General features: G+C 39.3%; 1 protein-coding gene across 11 annotated transcripts in view; it reads right to left on the bottom strand.

Annotated features, from left to right (window-relative positions):
• MYO3A (myosin IIIA) overlaps positions 1-18,961 on the bottom strand; it is a 145,483-nt gene that overhangs the window by 21,378 nt on the left and 105,144 nt on the right. For 8 of the 11 annotated variants that reach the window (XM_069777295.1, XM_069777274.1, XM_069777255.1 and 5 more), the window contains 11 exons: positions 15,476-15,629; positions 14,304-14,392; positions 12,433-12,562; positions 12,142-12,312; positions 9,909-9,988; positions 9,732-9,773; positions 9,200-9,277; positions 6,926-7,131; positions 4,726-4,837; positions 3,046-3,208; positions 2,316-2,402 (listed from right to left, as the gene is read on the bottom strand). In XM_069777295.1, coding sequence (XP_069633396.1) covers positions 2,316-2,402; positions 3,046-3,208; positions 4,726-4,837; positions 6,926-7,131; positions 9,200-9,277; positions 9,732-9,773; positions 9,909-9,988; positions 12,142-12,312; positions 12,433-12,562; positions 14,304-14,392; positions 15,476-15,629 — 1,312 coding nt within the window. The remainder of the gene's footprint in view (positions 1-2,315; positions 2,403-3,045; positions 3,209-4,725; positions 4,838-6,925; positions 7,132-9,199; positions 9,278-9,731; positions 9,774-9,908; positions 9,989-12,141; positions 12,313-12,432; positions 12,563-14,303; positions 14,393-15,475; positions 15,630-18,961) is intronic. The other 3 variants (XM_069777304.1, XM_069777309.1, XM_069777316.1) reach the window with 3 other exon arrangements.

Genomic DNA, 18,961 nt, shown 5'->3' with positions numbered 1-18,961 from the left:
TAGGTATCTAGTGCTGTCTGAAGTGCTCCAGAATAGCCAAGGCATCTACATTGAGCAGGCAGAAAGAACAAGACAGATGGGACTTTCTGGAGAAAGTTGGGTATACCACATGAAATGAAGCTGGAGGCCAGGCAAGATAACCTAGGGTATCTAAAATGACACTAGATACCAATATGGGGGCAAATGAACTGAGCATTTGGTAGTTTTGAATAAAATGAATCCAACTCTAGGCTCTGCTGACTATAAGAGGAGTTTAGACACCTAGGTCACTTTTAGACATCTACACTGAAGTGTCTTAATCAGAAAGTGAACTGCATTCAGAATGCTGCTTCTAAAATTCCTGAACTTGCAAATGATTTCCTAATGGGAACTGGCACAGTCTCTACAGTGCTGTGATTTGGACAAGTCTGCAATTCCAGGGATTCAGCGCAAATCCGCTAATCCCTGGCAAAATGAAAAGAACATAGTGTTTTGTCAAAATATTTCTGTTGAACTCTAATTCCAAATGCAGTATCAAGACTATGGGGATAGAGGATTCAGGTGATTTAAATACCCTGAGGAGATGGTAGATATGGGAGCTCTTACTCCAACTCTGCTGAGTGCTTTGCAGCACAGGGAAAGGTCAAGCTCACTTAAGAATGGGAAGGGAGCATAAACAGTCTATTCTAACACATTCATATAACTTGGTGATAGGCTTTATTTGCTTTAGCATTCCCTACTCATAATTTAGACCAACTTGGGCTCCACTAAATGCAGTGGTTCAGTGTAAGAAGCATTCTATAAAACGGACATAAATTACATCTTGATAATTGGATATAGAGTAAAGGAACCCAAATAGTTATTAGAAGTGGCACAATTGGTTTTTATATTGCAGTCTGACAGGGCCTTAGAAAAGTGCAAATTGTAAAGCACTTGGAATACTTCTAGAATTTCTTGGACTTCTGAGCCAATCCTCATTCCATTTTCATACAAAAGCAACTCAACAGGAGTTACTTTGAAATAAATCAAGTTACATGTCAATGGACATGCCAATATAAGCTAAGTCTGGTCTTTTTGGATTTATTCTGGTTCATCTTTGAAGTTTCCTGAGAACTCTGTTATGAGATAGTACCTGTCTAAGCTTTGTTTTCAAACTGGTAAAGGATTTTTTTATTGCTTTAGAAATAAATGGGGGAAAAAAACTGAGAGAGCTAAGTAAAAATGGACTTCCATTTTGTTCTGGTTTCTTGTGCATTGAAAAAAGTTGAAATGAAACTGCACATAGGACAGAGAAGGTGGACAAGAAGAAATATTGGGGAGATGAAGAAACAGAGCAAAGTGGTAAATTCATACTTTTGCATTTGCTAAATATCCTAATATAATTGACAACTTTCAGATGTGTAATTATTTTTGGCACATCACTGGATTTTACTCTGGTTTTAGATTGTTTTCTACACTGATGAAGTTCTACCAACTGCAGTGAAGTGCTCTTCAGTACACACTAACATTGTCTCAGTGCAATTAACAGATGCATCAGACAATGATTTAAAAGCAGCACTGGTGTTGGTATGTAGTCATGAAAGCATATCTGAGGTAGTTTAAATTGAGATAGCCTGGGTACTGGCAGCACTAGCTTATATTTGGGGTTACCACCTTTGTAATTACTGAAAGTGCTGTGCAGATTTGTGCCAGCTGTTTTCAGACCTGTGCCTCTAGTTGTACTGCTGCTGGTTTCAGAGCTGTCCAGAATACATCTGGCTCAGGGACATCTCTGCAAGGATGGGGGAAGACAGAAATATAGGGAGGAAAAAGGGATGTCACATAGCATACATCTGAGCCTAAGGTGATTATTGCTGCAGAAGAGAAGGAATATTTTGCTAGGTTGGATTCAGCGATGGCAAAAAAGAATCGGAGACGTAAGTGAAATTACAGGTTGCAGTCTTCTCAAACATAACTATTACTGATATGTAACAAAACCTATTGCTAATTAGAAGAGCATGCACACACACATTATATGCAGACAGGGTCATATGGAGCTTCAACAATACCAGCTGTAATACTTAGACATATCAGACTAGGAGTGAAAAGCTTGCTATGGCATTTAACTAGCCCACTTCACAGCTGCAGAAAGTGCCTCTAAGCCACTTTGAGGTACAGGTAACAGAATACATTGACTCGTTTCAACCACTGTATATAGATATATAATAGATAAATGATACCTCAGAATGTGTAAATGAGCACAGTCAACCAGTGTAGCTAGGTAATAGCAAAGAATCTGGATCAACATATTGCATATGGACAGCACATTAAAAGCCACAAAAGCAAACAATTCTTACTTGCTTGAAGTCTAGTAATAGATTCTTCCACTTTTTTATTACGTTTTGCATTTGTGTATTCTTTACGAGCAACAAACCCCCTGTAAGCTGAAAAGAGATGTCAAAAATTAAATAATCCATTAGGTACACAAAAAAGAAAAAAGTCTGGAAGGAATTACACACCCTCATTAAAATATTCATAAATATTCTGCAGGCTTTATCTTTCAAAAAAAAAAGGTGAACAAGCACAAGCAGTAAATCTACAAACCCCCTACATTTTCTGGTGAGTAAAGTTATTATGAATCAATACACAGCACAAGAGAATCAGAATGTAAAATACGATGATGTTTGAAACATATTAAAAATTTCAGTTGATGTCTCCATCAACAGTGTAATTGGTCTTATTATCTAGGATGGTTAATACATTTTATTTTCATTATTATATTATACAACCTTGTCAGAGCATGCCAGAATATTATTAATAACAGTATCATCTGTGCAATCACGTCCTTCCATTTTTAAAATTGCCTTTTAAATGTAACATTGATAAACATAACTTCAGTAAAGAGATTGTCATGACCTGGTTAAAAGAAGTTTTTCTTCATAAGAACAGATATCACCAAGTATAAGATATTTTGTCAAATGTAACAGCAGGAGAACAGCAAAATCCACATCCAGCATGCACATCCATCTATCAAGTGTACACTTGCACTAGCTTTAAGCAAAATGTTAAATGTTTTAAAGCTATTACCTGACTGTATTTTAATAGCACTTTGTTCCCTTTGTTCCTTTATCTTTTTGTATCTCCTTGAACCCAGCCACCCTCTGACACAAGCTTGAATCAAAATAATCATGTCGACTGTCTCCTTCCGCATTAAATTTAGCTGTTCCACGTGATAGTATTTGAGGAATACCTTAAAAAAAGTAGGCAGACAAGCAAAAGTTTCAGTTACCCTCCCGGGTCCTGTATTCACTCAATCCATTTAACATCAAGAGTTACAAGTTGGTTTCAAATGATGAACAGACTCTTTAGCTGTAGTACCTAAAGGATCATTCTTGTTAAAGATAGCATTTTCATTGTTTGGGGTGTTAGTTTACCTTACTCTGCCCTTCAACATCTTTTGTCAGTCCCTGCTTATTCATGCTTTCATGAGAAGATGTTTTAAAGTCCCAGTGCAAAACTTCAGTCTGCAACTGAAGTATAAATCTGTTTTCAAAACTACGAGGCTGACAGTTTTGCTAACCTGACAGATCTGATATATGTTACCTAAATGTGATCCAAATCTGGAACCTTCAACCTCTCTGCTTTCCAATTTTAAACCTAAGGCATTGTTTATTTAGTAAATTGCTTTTATCAAGCATGAAGCTCATAAAACCCCTGAAAAACTAGTCCAGCACAAGGGATACAAACACACTCCTGGTGTACATTAGGATAAAATAAAAAGTGTAGAAAGAGCTTGTGCAATTAAGACAATAATGATGCTTATTTTGCTGAATTCCCCCGATCTTTGATCACTTGATGGTACAGATGCAGGTTAAACCTAATTAAAGTAAAAGTAAGCTATAGATCTCACATCTCAAGATATGCTTCCTTTGGCTGCATGCTGTCCATTAGTCTCACTAAGACAGCAGGGGGAAATGAAGGTTGAGGAGGAGGTCATTTCATGGCTTCTGTCCCACCTATCCACGAAGATGTCTCAGAAGAACAGTTGTTTCTTTTACACTGAGGTGATTTCAAATAGTTTAGGATCCACCTCTCTCTCTCTCTCTCTCTCCATATCCTTCCTGGGCCCATCTGCTTCGTTAGCAAATAGAGAGACTTGGTGCAGTACTTGTCTGACGCTTCTTTTCTCTGGCAGACCTCCTGAGATCTGTCAACTGGGGGGTGGGTGGGTGTCCCTCTCTGGCACACTGAGATGACTACTGAACTGGAACCAAAAGAAGAGTATGGGAGCAGACATGTGTTTCTCTTACAATAAAGTCTTCCGCCCACTTGATATATACGGGATCATCCTGCTATCCCCCCCCAGCAAAGTCTGCCACAGAGGCGTCAGGCTGGAAAGCCAAAACCTCTTCCTCTCCCTTTGTGAGTCTGATTGCTCCAGGGAAGAAGTGTAAGTTTTTTCCTTAAGAAAGCTTGGACTAAACTCACTGGGAACCTTACTACCACATTTTTTGAAAGAAAATGCAAGCAGTGTTGTTGTCACATACTGCTTTGCACTGTGGCCTCACTAAAGCTGATCAGAATTTTAACACTTTACAGGGTCAGGATTTCAGCCAGGTATCAGAGAACAGTACCCAGCAAAGGCTGTTTTTTTTAAACCAATAGAGACCAAGAGCTACCCCAACCAAATAGGTGAGAAAAAAAATTGCTTAATACGTTAACAATGACATGCTGCAATAACGCAGATACAGTGTATAAAACAATTACTTTAGTTTTTCCAAGAACCCAGTTGTCAAGGCGGGCTTTTTCCAAGATGGCAGCACAGGTTTCTGGGCTGACTGGAGGATCATCATTTGTTTTGTAACAGATGAGGTAATACCTAAAGACAAATACATGACTTTTTATTCCATTAATAGCGAGCAATAGATGCAAATACATTTAAACCATTCATTTAAATAATAAAAATAGTTGCATGAAAGAAAACTTAGTACTGAAAAAAACAAAACAGCATACGAAAGATTGCTGTGATTTATACGCAGTACTGAGAAACTCAATCAAAACTGGGTGAGTGACATATTGCACACCCTGGAGGGTTGTTTAATTCTGTATCAACACCAGAAGGCTTTTAAAAAGTGTGCAACCCAAGCAGAATTGTGCATCAGTTCTTTGCTGCTCTGTCTCTCTGCATTCTGTGAAAGTAATTTCAGTGGCAAAATAAAAATATTTTTAAAGTTTCTCTGCCTAAATTAGCTTCTTTCATATCTAGAAATGCCATGAAAATTTCGTATCTTCTCTCATGTGCTAGGCCATCTATCTTTGAGATAGTTAACATGATGTGAGATACATCCCAGCTCTTGTTACCTCCTTGGATTCAGCTTTGCAGATACTTCTGGAACATATATGTGCCATTATGACATATCATATGTAAGCATTTAATCTGGCAAACTCATTACTCAGAATTAATTCTGACTAGGAAAAGAGGTCAGGATGCTCATGCATAAAAACTACCTGTAATGTACCAGCTCAGCTGCTGGGTAGGAAAGTTCTTGTGTGTTCCAGGACTTTCCAAAGTGCTCCATAACAAATGAATCATACCTATCTTGTTTTTTTTAATTCAGGAAAATTACATTAATTATGTGTGCTTCCTGACAGTACATTCTGCTTTTTTCTTGTTATTCAGCCTTTCTACACAAAGCTTGGGTTGCACTAGCTTTAAATAACAGTGACAATTTCCTCATGGAATAATAAAAAAGTGGTAATGTTGATTCCTGCATTATCACCAATTCCTGCAACTCCTTTTTTTTTTCCTTTTACTACACAATGAATTGGCTTATTTTTATTTGAACAAAATAATTTTGCCATTACCCCATGTCTACCTGTAACTCTCAATGACTGAAAAAAAAAAAAAAAGACAAGGAGATGACAGATACTTAATAAAAATCCCCTTTTGTCTGAGGATCATAGCCTCACTGCAATCAGGGGCGCAGTCTCTGGAGACCTACCCTGTTATACACTGCTTTCTTCTCCTTTACCTGAATAGTAAAATTTTGAATAAAAAGCAGTGACCAAAAGCCACAGCACATCTTGGTGCAGTGATAACTTGGTGCAGAGATGCTGCACTCCTCCAAAACAGTAATAGTTCCGGGATTATCTTTCCAGAAACAGTGCTATAAAAACTTCACTTTGTCCTTCCTCTCTCTCCTCATGCACCTGCAGCACTCTGCTGCTAGCTCTCTGTTTCTAGTGCACTATTACTTTTGAGTGCTTCTGTCTGAATGGGTGTTGCTTGCTTCTTCCCAGTTTTGATCTCCATTCCACAAATCTCAGTTCTGATTGAGGCAAATACTCAGTGTCTTTATTTGTAAGAGAGAACTACAGATTAAATGCTCAGGATTAATTTTTTGGTGTGGAGGAAGAAGAGATAATTAAAGGCATTACAAAATCATAGTAAGTTCATTACTCTTCTTTTTAACAAGTGAATAATACTTAGAAATTATATTTTAAACAAAACTGTGCATTTAATTAATTTCTCAGCCCTAGATTAGCAATACCAAATTATCATTCGCCCTGTACAAGCAGATGCTTGCTTGAACTTCAGGAGCTAAAGAAACTGTGGTGCTCCTTGGATGCTATGCTCCAAATTCTCAGCTTTAATTTGAAGCAATACATTTCTAAATCTCGGGTCTTTGAAGAAAACTTGCAGATTATACGCAAGATAATTTTTACCCAAATGCGCAGGGAGCCTGAAACAATTATCCTGAGATGCATCATCTTCCCCTACCAATCCAAAAAAGGTGACTAATCTTGTGCCTGAACTACTCTTTGTCATCCAGTCTGTAATCTTCTTTGCCACAGGAAATGTCTTTGTATTTTTTCTTTAAAGACCATGCCACAGGCACTGCTGATGTTTAGCAAACACTGGGCAGCAATGATAGGAGGGAAAAGAGCTTCTTCACATCAATGTTACCGTTTTATGAAGTTAGCGAACAGTATACGGTGTGAATAACCCTGTCTTCGAATTCTTGCTGTCTCCAGAATTCCCGTGTAACGCAGCTGAACCAACACTTTTTCTTTGTCAAACTTGTTTGCCTGCCGGTCGTTGTTTGGCTTGATGCACCTAACAAAATGAGGCTGGCCGACGACCATTTTGGATAACAAATCCATCAGAGAATACTGCAAGAAAGTAACAAGATATCTGCCACCAGGATATTTATAAAACTTGTGTATAGGTCCACGTGTAGCTGAAATTTTATTTCATATGATCAGAATCGTGTCCAAACCCAATGACATTTCAGTAAGCTGGCACTTTAATGGTAGATGAAGTAAATGACCCAACAACAATTCTAGCTTTGATAAGATATCTAAGTTACTAGCATATACTACTTTAGAGAAACACTGATTCCAAATGGATGTACCAAATTCCACCCAGAACATTCTCACCAACTGCCATAATGTCTAACATATCGTAGAAACTCTCCTTACACTTATTTGCTTCTCCTGGAGCCTTGTTAGGTAATTACAGCCCACTTTTTCTTTCTCCTGTTGTCACCTATTTGAAGATCCTTATTCACCCAGACAGTAAATCATCCGTCTGCAGATGGGAAGTGGAAGAGCAGCAAGCCAGTAAATATTGCCATCCCTTCCTTAGACTGGAAGAAACAGAGGCTACCCCAGAAGAGGGGCTGCTTAAACTGCTCTGATCTAGCATGTCCTGTTCATTGTATAGGCTGATGGTGATACTATAGCTGCCCTGCCAAGAGGAAACTTTTGAGTAGGGCAAAAATAGAAGTACACAAAATCACAATTGCAAAGTTGCACTTTTCCCACCTCACCAGGGTACCAGGCTAGCAGAGGGGATGCAGTTTGTAGCTCCCCATGCCAACTGAGGTGAACCAGGCTGTAAAGAACCTTGACTGGTGTTTAGTAAAATTACTTCATGTGAGGATCTTATTAAAACACAAATGAAGAGGCTCATTCCTCAAGATTCAACCTGACTCGACAGAAAGAGGCAGCCAGGACGTAATGCAGTTCAGCAGTAGGTTGGATACATGAAACTAGTGTAGGACGTCAAAAACCATATGTTTCTTATTAAAATGTGCAATTCCATTCTGGACAGACGCTGCACCATGCAGCAAAGTGCTTAATTAGCTTCATCACTAGTGTGCCAATCGAAGACAAACAAGTATGACAGGCTAATGGATAGGGTTTTTTTCCACTCAGTCTGAGGTGGCAGATGCTTTTCTCAGTCACCCATAGATTTCTGCATATGAGTAAACCAGTGGGGCTGAAGCTGAATCTTCATTTAAGAGCATTAGCTAGCATGATCGGAGCAGGGATTTCCACTACAGAAAATAGTAACAGAAAAGTGTAAATATAATTAACTCATTTGCAGCCTCTGATGCTAGATGTGCTGGTAATGCACTGAATCACAGACATTAGGTTTGAATGAGATTCAATAAATTTTTCCATCTGGAACTTTAAAACACCATGCAGCTTTGGACCACCATGACACCTAGGCTGAAATGATCCTTTGCAGTCCACAAAGCTGTGCAATTTTATCTAATAAACAGTGATCTTGCTCCTTACTGTTCTCTGTCATAGACGGAAATGAACTCTTAAGGGTCTTAAGGGTAGATCACCTCTACCATCTTTATGTTTTTGCTGGGAGACATGACTAAATAAGAGTTGGAAATTCAGAGCTGAGCCCAAGTGAACCAACTCTGTGCACCACTTTGGAGGAAAGAATGCTCTTCACAGCTATTTTCTATTGCAGGACTTGCAGCACAGCCAGTGCTTGGGAAGGTCAAGAGCACTGCTGAAGGAGCCACAAGGGTGGACTCAGGACAGCCTCTGAGCAATGACCATCAAGATCTTTCTCTGGAGCTCATGCTTCAAATTAACTTTGCCCTCTTGCTTCTTAAACTCTTAAAGAAATGCTACACCACTAATGTCCAACCTCCCCTTATCTCCCTTGGTGGAAAAACAAGCAAGTGAAAAATCAATATTGATCATCATACATCATCGTGACAGAAACGTGGCTGTGTAATCAAGTACAATTAAAGATGAAACATCACAATCTCCTCTAGATCTTTGTACTGCACAGACCGCTGCATCATATGTGCACTTCACAAACTCTAAATGGACCACTGTTGACTCTAAGTTAACAGGTGCATTTCAAAAGGTGAAAGAATAAATATTCATTCTACTCTAGAAAAATTTATTGAAAGATCTGATATCTTACTCTAAAATAAGAAGCGACTGTCTGTGTTTTCATGCTGGTTGTCTCTCTTGGATGATGTCCGGTATCTCCTGCTTCATTCTATACAGATGAAGAAAGAAAATGACACTTTTTATCTCTGTTGAGCCTGTAGGCCCTTTCCAACTCCACAACAAAGCACCCCTCAGAGAACATAATTAATTTAAAAAAATGTATTCTAAACAGAAAAAGTTACAGCATGATCACTAGCACAAATCAGTTACACAAGTACATTACATTACTTTGCTACACAATACACAAATGTTCACACACAGAGGACACGATTTGATAATGCAGCATCTAAATAATTGCCACAAATAACCTGACAATGTCTGAGGTCCTGTCTGTTATTTCATCATCACTGTTATTTTGGTAGTTCTCTAAGGAACTTGACTACACGCCACACCAATATTTTAATTTCTCTTTTTGCTACAATACAGCTAGGAAACAATATTTTTTTTCCCCTGAAGTTGTTACAAAACTATAGCCAGAAAGAAGGGAAATGTTAGGTTTTTACCTCACGGAAGGAATATGAATTGCACAACACAAAGATATCCAGCTAAACAGAAAAGAAAATAGGAGAGGGAGAAAAACCAAGGAAGGGGTTACTTGCTTACTTTTAGTACCAATAATAGTATTGCCTTTCTAGTTTAAATTAGGGTTCAATGCAGAATCACGGAATCAGTCTTCTTACCTTTGTATGACTGATTGATTTCTGGGGGGTCCACATTTGGTAACTGATTGTAGTTTTGCTTTTAGTGTGTGCCAGGTTACCTATGGGAAGATGAAAGAAAGCAACCTACCAAAATGCTTCCATCTCGTCTAAACTAAAAACTATGCTGAACCACCTTATTCATGCCCCCAGTGTAACCATATAATTATAAAGGTCATTGACGTTTTCGGAGTATGTCCTCATTTCCCCTTTCACCCTTGGGATGGAACAAGCTCTGAAGAAGTTGCATGAAGATGGAACATGGGCTGAATTTTCCTCCTTCAGCACTTATGCCACCTACTAGAGCAAAAAAAATAAACAGACTGCTGCAGAAGGTAAGAAAGATACATCTTAGAGCATCCATGTGGTTTTACCCTAAGGATGTTATTGTACTATTCTAGTTCTAAGGCTACATGTATATTAGTCAAAAAAAAAAAAGGTGCTAGCACCCTTCTCTGGCCCTGAGGGCAAGTGACATGGCATGACTCAAATCTATACAGCTAAACTCTACACTTCACTACTCTTTTAACCTCCTGGTAAAAATAAGATGTTATCTTTCCACGGAGCTTGTTGGAAGCCATCACTGGCCTGTGCTTTCTCTTGAAGTGTGCCAGGTATCTGGGAGACTGCTAGCTGACATGGTCCAAAACTGTCCCAGGGAGGCATGCTAACAATTAATCAGAATGGGTAATCCTGTGGGAGTGCTTGAGCTACCGTTCAGTGGCCCTGTTTGGTTTACTAGCATAGACCTAGTCTTAAGACTCTAACCTTGGAATTCTCAATCAAGTAATACCTTTATTATGATGACTTGAAGGACTAGGCACATCGGAGTGGTTTACACAGACAGTGGTGTTCTAAAGGAATAATGAAAATTTTGCTGAGCTTTCCATCATGTCATGCTATGTTGATAAACCCCAACCATTGCTGCATGCTGCCATTGCTTCTGCTAATAACATAACACCTCTGGAATCTCACTTTCCACTGGGAGAGCCTGCAATCTCTCTGTGCTTAGCTACTATCAGTAAGAGGTGGACAAGAGCTGGATAAACAGCTGCAAATATACAGCATGCCAAGCTAATGCGTCATATATTATGTGATGATATCAAATACTAAACCTCCCTTGTGCTTAGCTGAATATCACAGAGTGGGAAGGAGAGAGAGACGATTACTCACACCTAACTTTAGCTATCTGAAAGTGAGGTGTCTACAGGATCACCCCAGTACTCAGTGGAGAGAGGCACCTTCAGAGGAGATTTATGTTATCCTAAGAGAAACACCTGAGATGATAGGCAAGATGGGTTGGACTCTGGGTGAACCTCTACATTTCCACTGTTCTAGATGAATAACTTAGATAGAAATCTTTTAGTTGGCTATAGCTGGATGGTTTGGGTCCGTTTCAAAAGACTACACACAGTGTTTCATAATATTTAACAAGACGACTAAAACAACCTTCTGAGTTATCTTGCAAAACATTACATAAGACTTGGGATCCGTTCTTGAGACCATTTGGGCGCTGACTTTGGCTCTACAGAAATTATAGTTTAGCATGTTAGCAGATATCAACAAGTGAAAAAGTTCAGGCAAGGACATTGAGCTCAGTGTTTTCCCCAGAAAACTGACTTAAAATAGACCTTCGAGACCAAATTTTGCATTCCACCAGCAAAGCTCCCTTTGTGAAGAATAGGAACCTTGCCAAAACCTCAGTTTCTGTAAGCTATGATAACATTTTAGAGAAACTTCCATTAGGCTCTTCCCATTTAGCTTTTCTGTTCTACTACATCTCCCATGTAGTTGTACAAGAAAGTAATGTTGTAAAGTACTTACTGTATGCCACCAATGCCATCACACAGGGAGTAATACAACACGATAGCAAACTGATTGTAGGGAGACTTACCCATCATCCTAAAATAGCAGGTAGGACACTGTGCAAGGACCTGGTTCAACTAAGGTGCAACTTAGGAGTAATTTCTGTAGAGCCAGTCATATTTCTTTACCCCAACTTATGAAGTCCCTGAGGAAGGGCTCACTACTAGGACCCCACCAATTACCTATTGTAAAGGACTAAAAGATGGGGGAAACAGAGGAGTGTCTCCTCACTCTTTGCAGCAGATGTTAGGAGCCCCAGCCCTGGTTCTCTGCTACTTTAGAGAAAAATTGCACTGAGACAAAACAGGCAATTTATATATGCCCTGTCCAAAAAAGGCCAGTGACTTACCTGATCCTTTCTGTTCAGTCCTCAACCAAAGGGATGCACTCCACTCCCTGTCTTGCTCCCCTACCCTGAAGAGAGGACCCTGAAAGAAGCCTCTACCACTTCCTTGGCACTTGACCAGACCAATCCCTCCCCTGCAGCTTGAGATGGCTGGGGCTCCATTCTGTATAGATTCTAGGGTTGGAAAGTTAAGCCACAAAGTGTATAATGTCATCAACAAATGGTCATATGAAACCTAGCAGTGGTCATCACGAAGGCTAGAGAAGAATAAAAATATTACCGCAATAGCAATACCTGTTTTCGTAAGAGGATGGGTTACCAACTGTCGTGTCAGATTGTTTTCAGATGATCGCAGTAGCAGCACAATATCAGCTGGCAGAGTATCTCTATTTTTGGCTAGAAATCCACTTGCATTATATAGAACCTGTTTAAAAAGTGCATTTATGCATCTTCTGGGCTTTTGAAAAGTAATTGTAAATTTAAGCACTCTGGCATGTGGCTTTTAATATATCAAGATACACAAATAGTTTTTCAGCCATCAGGCTTGCTCTTGCTTACAGGATTTCTTTTGATCACTGAAAGCTCTAACTTCTCAATACTGAGAACCATTATGATGCAGATCACTAAAAGCAAATCCATCATTCCAAAGTAGCTTGGATTTATTTTCCATAATGCAGGTATGTTAATATTAGTTTTAGTCAGTGTGGATTTATCACTAGGATAAGTGTATTGTAGTCCTCCTTTACACCAGTACCTGTGTAAATGGACAATTAACAATGCACTTGATTTCAACCCTATCACACAGGATTACCCAAATGACTGTACAAACTTTCTGTCCCATTCATATCGTGCTGTACTGGACCCGGGACTTACCACTCTTCCTAGAGATCTCTGTATTAATTGTAGAGGAAGTCTGCAAAATCACAAACTGCATATTGGCAATTGAAATCTCTCTAAAAACTCCAGGAATGGTGTACCTAACTCAAAATGTACCTCCAGGGCTCTATCTCAATGATGCTGTAAAGGACCCACAAGAAAACCTGGCCTGTGAAGAAAGGTAGAAGATACTGGCACATTTAATTTAGAATAAAACCCTCAGAAAACAACCAAGTAACAGTCTTAAATTACAAAAAAGGCTTGTAAAGAAACAGGAAATTGTTCTCCAGTTCCACAGTAAACAGGACTAGGAGTAATGAAGTTACATCACAGCAATGGAGACATAAGTTAGACAGTAGGAGAAACTTCCTAACAAAAAAGCTTGTTGAACACTGCAGAGGGCTGATGGGGCACTGGTGGAACCCCCATCTTCAGTGGCTGGTACAGAGAGAGCTGGCTCTCTGCTCCTCAGCAGTGAGATATGCTATGCTGGTAAAGGGTAATTCAGCTGGAGATGAGGTTCAGAGGAGTTACTGCAGGCCTTTTGTAGCTGGCTGTCTTACACAAGGGGCAAGTTATCTTCCATCAGCTGATGGGCAGTACATTGCCTCTTTCCTTGCCAGCTGCTCCAGCACTGCACAGACACAACACAGTTTCCTACGTGAGACAGCAATGCCCACTCCATACCCTTTAAAAGAGCTCAAAAGGAGGTGGGAGCTCCTGCTTTCACAAGGCAAGGTTCAGGTGACCAGTGCCATCTTGCTGCAGTGCGTCAGAAACTCCTCCTGAGTTTGAAAGGCATGTGCAGCAAGTCACCTTGTACAGGAGGGCAAGATGCTGCTCATCAAATGAAGCAGAAAGCAGGGCCTGCACTGTCTACCTGGCTGATGACAAAGTACAGAACTAAGTAAGGCTGATGGGGTGTAGGAGGTAGTTGAAAGAATGGAGCTGGATCCTGATTCGAAGCAGTAGGAACAAGCATGGCACAGGACTTTGAGGAACTAAGGGGAAGAGCACTAAGTTGCATTACATAATTGTTATGTTTTGGTTCTTCTATAATACAGTCAGTTCATTTACCTGGTGACATTTAGGAAAAATACACTCCTGCTATTGCTTTTTTTTACGAGAGAAAATAACTTTTTCATTTACTTTTGATGTGTAAGGCACTGCCAATGTTTCCATGCCAGGCCTGAATAGATGAAGGTTGAGGACCAACCCAGCTGACCTCTTCTGTTTCCTTCCAGCCCTACCATTCCACAATCCCCAACTAATATCATTAGGTCTCTTACCTTTCCTGCATAATGATAAATCCCAAAGGTTAGATCTACTCTTTTAGGTCTCCAAAAATATTTTGATTTCAAATTATCTTCAAATTTTTCTGAAAAGAAACACATAGCTTATCTTACTGGAGTTACTGTGCAATAACTGTCTTCCAAAGCTGTATCCCTGTAGGGGTATTGCCTGACTTCTCAGACAACGCAGAGGCACAGAACAGACTCTGATGTTTTTAAGGACAAAGATACCATAATGGTCCTGTAACAAAAGGCACTGGATAGAGAATATGGGAGTTCTTGTGTCAGTTACTTACTTTGTACCAATTTTTTTCTGTGTGACCTCAGAAAATTGTTTGCCTTTCTAAGCTTTTGATCTTCATATACAAAACAAGGTAGTAATCCTTCCTAAGGATTCCTTGGGGAATTGTGAGGAAACATTTACCAATTGATTGAGAGCCTCTGTACTGTAGACTAAAAAGTATGAGGATAGAAAGACAGCAAGCTCATATAATTGCTTTAGCATGGGCATCGTTACTGGATGTTATTAGGTTTTGTGATTGGCTGTTGGTTAAAACTCTCACGTGACACTTTGCACAGTCAGAAATGAATGAAACAAGGATTTATCTGCACAGAAACCCCACTGAAATAAATAAATCAACCTTAACTGCAACTACTCAGCAGCACTAAAATATTCAGGATCTGAATTATAACGTATTTAGGTGTTTTAATTTCTGAGTAGAAGAAAACAGGAAGCATAATTTGCCGAAAGGCACCAAGGCAGGTTTGCAGCCATTACCCTTAAAAAGTACAAAAATCCTTGTTCAGATACAGTTTATCAAAAATCTCAGAGCTGAACATGACTCCACTTTGAAAACAGTGTTCCTGGCACAGGAACCTTAACTCAGTTTGATCTTTATCTTTCAAGCCCTGCAGCTAAAAATTCCTGAAGGCAGGACAATTCAAAGCCCGGATCAGCAGTTTAGGTTCATTTGTACTCTTAATGTTTCTCTCTCTATCAACTTCAAAGACACATCCAACCCTGCATGCATGCCTTCCTCAAACACACTGTGACACTGGAATGTGGGCTCACTAAAAACATAACTAGCATACAGCCTGAACTGGATGCACCAAACAGAAATCTGACAGGGAGACATCCTGCAAAACTGTGAAATAAACCATACACTTACCTACAAGTGTCTGATCTGTTGCTTGTGGGAATCGACTTTCCTCATCCAGTAGGGACAATAAACCCATTGGTTTCTGCAGGAACATATCTAAGAGGGGTCTGTTGTCCTCATATTCTATAACTCTTGCATCAACACCTTCATATAGGTATTCATTCTGTAACAGACAACAGAAGGCATGTTTTGTCTAAGTACTTAGGAAAATAATTCACAAACTGTCAGTTGTAACAAATTAAAACTACATTGACAAAGTATGTCCTGGGGCTAAAGACATCAAGGTTTTGCAGGAACAAATGTCATTTGGGATCTATCACACTGTCAGGCTATATATTTTAATTTGCCTTTGGATATGCAAGTGCTTCCTATGGCATATTTGGTAAAGTAAGATACTTTCCAGGAATATGCAAGAATTAAAGAAACAGTTGAAGAAGATAAAGTCTAGTGTTTGCAGGTGGAGACCTCCGTGTCTATTTACTTCCCTGGTCTGCAATGTAAAAAGTATTTCTTAATCATTTAGAGCTATATTTACATTCCCAATTCGTAGCTCAGATCTATGTCATGTACAGTGACTAGGGTTTACAAAAGTGACTACAGATTACAGAGGCCTCACTTGTTTGATCCCCTTCCTCAAACACCTGGAAAAGTTCTTATGTAGATAAGAATGGTGCACACACTTTCTAATAATTAAAGAATGGTATACATACTTTATAAAATTTAAATAAATTGTCTCAGGTTGGCCATTACAACATTTTTACTCCTTTTAAGGAACTAGGGAAAGGTATTCAGCAAGATTAAAAAACAAACAGAAAAGCTGATGGGGGTTTTCTGTGTTTTTTATTTTTCTCCTGAAGACTGAAAATATCTCTGGATTCCTATCAGACTGAGAAAAACCTGGTAACAAATGCTGCCTCCACAGTGTGTTGCAATGATTTTATCTTGAAAATATTTTAAATTATAGCTGAAGAATAGAAGAATGACTTTCTTTAATCCTTCAGCAAGGCAGAAGACAGCCGTAGATTTACCAAGAGAAGGATGCTCTAGGGACTGCCACCCCTCCATTATTTTTGCCTGCATTATGTAATGCAATAGCAGTTATCCACTGCACAGCGCTCCCATATATACCAGGGCTGCCTTCAGTGCTGTACGGGCTGTACTATGAAAACACATAATTAAGCCTTTTGATCTGCTTCAAAAACCATCTCTCTGCCAAAGGATAGGACTTTATAAAAGTGTTGCATTAATGTATGGCGTTAACATCACAGTTGTGCCATCCTGAAGTCATTGTGAGAAGAGTGTCATAAACATGAATGATGGCTAATATTAATGAGTTCAAAGACCTCTAACCCTGAGAGACCTCTCCTTATGTGTCATTCACTTGAGGCTGAATGACTGAAGAAGGCAAGGTATTGAGCATTTTGAAAAGGAGTTAACTGCCATACACAAGGAAAAGCACAGGTTATTAGACTTCATACCTCTTAATCTCTAAGCCAGAGAGAAACAGCAAAATGAATAAAATCAGTGTCATTGTCCTGGAAATCTGCTGATCCATTTGAAAGAGAACACAGAATATATACCTAAACCCTATCCAGCTTGATCTAATTTCCCAGGACACTCTTCACTCTAAGGTTAGGTTATGGCTCAGTTTATATGCCTGTACAAGGGTGTAAGCAGTAAGAACCTCTCCTGCAGCCCCATGAGGGCTCCTCCTCTCAGACACATAACATTAACTTCATTCATGTCTCCCCTGGAGCAGTGGACAGGTGGAGTTTTGCTTTTTATTTTAGTCAATGACCTGAATAGCAGGACAAGACAGGAGAGTAATAAATGTATCACTGATATAGGCAAGAAGTTAATTATATACCTGTAGGAGCTAGTGGCAGGAAGGGAACGAGTCCGTGTTATCACCCAAAGATAACACCGGAGTAGGGGCAGCTTAACGAAGGCTGTACCAACACACAGATGTTACGTTCATGAAACCAGCTGTTACTGCTTAGGATTATCAAAAGTACACTTATCAAGGAGAAAAAGGGAAGAGATTGCTCAGGATGAATCTATCAGAGAAGAGTGTTTCTGTGACACTCGGACATCGTCAAACAAGCTCTGTCAGACAACCTATCTAATGATTAACTTTTTCTAACTTCAAATGCTTGTGAGAGAGACTGGTTTAGAGAGCTGATAAAAGAGTTCTTGAAACTGAAAGGAGGTCCGTAACAGCTATACTACTACACCCTAACAGCAACATCTGCTCCCCTCTCTGCCCGGCCAGTGCATGGGGCCTGACCTTCAAGCCTGCAGCATATGTGACCATTTGGTCTTTTGTGTCTGCACCTTGACAACTGAACAAGTGTCAGAGCTGATAGTTTTGGTAAGGCTGCCGTCTGCCCAGTAGGTTATGGAAGGAGTTCACTCCATCACTTCCCATGGGCTCCTGGATGATGGCTGATAACCAAGTCTTCCAGGCACCAGTGTGACAGATGGCTCAGAAATAAGATACCATATTATATTTTCTTATGCAATGCTGGTCTTCAACCATATTATTAGGATATAAGCAGCAAGGATAAAAGCCTTAACGATGCACATCATAAAACTGTAATGAAATAGATCTTATTTGAATTAATAAGCTGAATCGGCTACAGGATTCTGTAATCCCCCACGATGTTTTATGACAGGAAAGCTCCTTAAAATAGCAGCTGCTCATTGAAATTCTAAGGCATAATGCACTAGAAAGTATTCCTATGGATGTGATGTCAAAAGGAATGACTGAGTTACACTAATACTTGGGCTCCTATCTCATCTCAGTATTGCATTGTATTTTTTCTGTGATCAAAACTAGGTAATATTAGCTTGTGCAACCTGGTTTCACTTAGTAACAAAAGAATAATTAAATGCATTAGGAAATGGTCTTCATGTTTAATAAAAAAAAAGTAATGGCATTTTGCCGAGTACGCTTTGGTGTAAATGGAAACACTGGAGACTTACTCAGAATGAACCTTTTCCAGCTTAAAGTAGAAGATTAAATTGTCATATGAATGTAAAATAAACATTGCATATATTTAATGTAAAAAGTAGCATTCTCCCAACTGATAGTAACCTTGCCACTTTCCAAAATGTTTTAGGTATTTGACATTATACCTTTTACTTTTTACAGAAGAATCACAAATGAGAAAGAAATGCAAAGGTTGTCTCTGCTGGACAATGTTACCTGCAGATCATGGAGCTAACAGAATTAACTTACATCAGTACCTTAGATGTAAAGGAAACACCTTGAAGGACAGGACTGAAGGTGAAAAAGTTGTGTTTTTGCTTAGTATTAACCTAAAAAAAGCTTGTGCCAGCATTCATTCCACTGAACTATAGACACATAAAATAAGTGGTTAGGTTGAGAGCTCACATTCCCTCCCCAGTCAGTGGAGACAGAGATGTATCTACTTGTCTCCACTGACTATTGGGAATCTAAACTATCTTTATCTTAAACTATACTCCCCATTT

Source organism: Haliaeetus albicilla, chromosome 2, assembly GCF_947461875.1.
Source record: "Haliaeetus albicilla chromosome 2, bHalAlb1.1, whole genome shotgun sequence".
In the NCBI taxonomy this organism is placed as follows: domain Eukaryota; kingdom Metazoa; phylum Chordata; class Aves; order Accipitriformes; family Accipitridae; genus Haliaeetus; species Haliaeetus albicilla.
The sequence above is the reverse complement of the archived record's forward strand: the minus strand, read 5'-3'. Positions and strand labels throughout refer to the sequence as shown.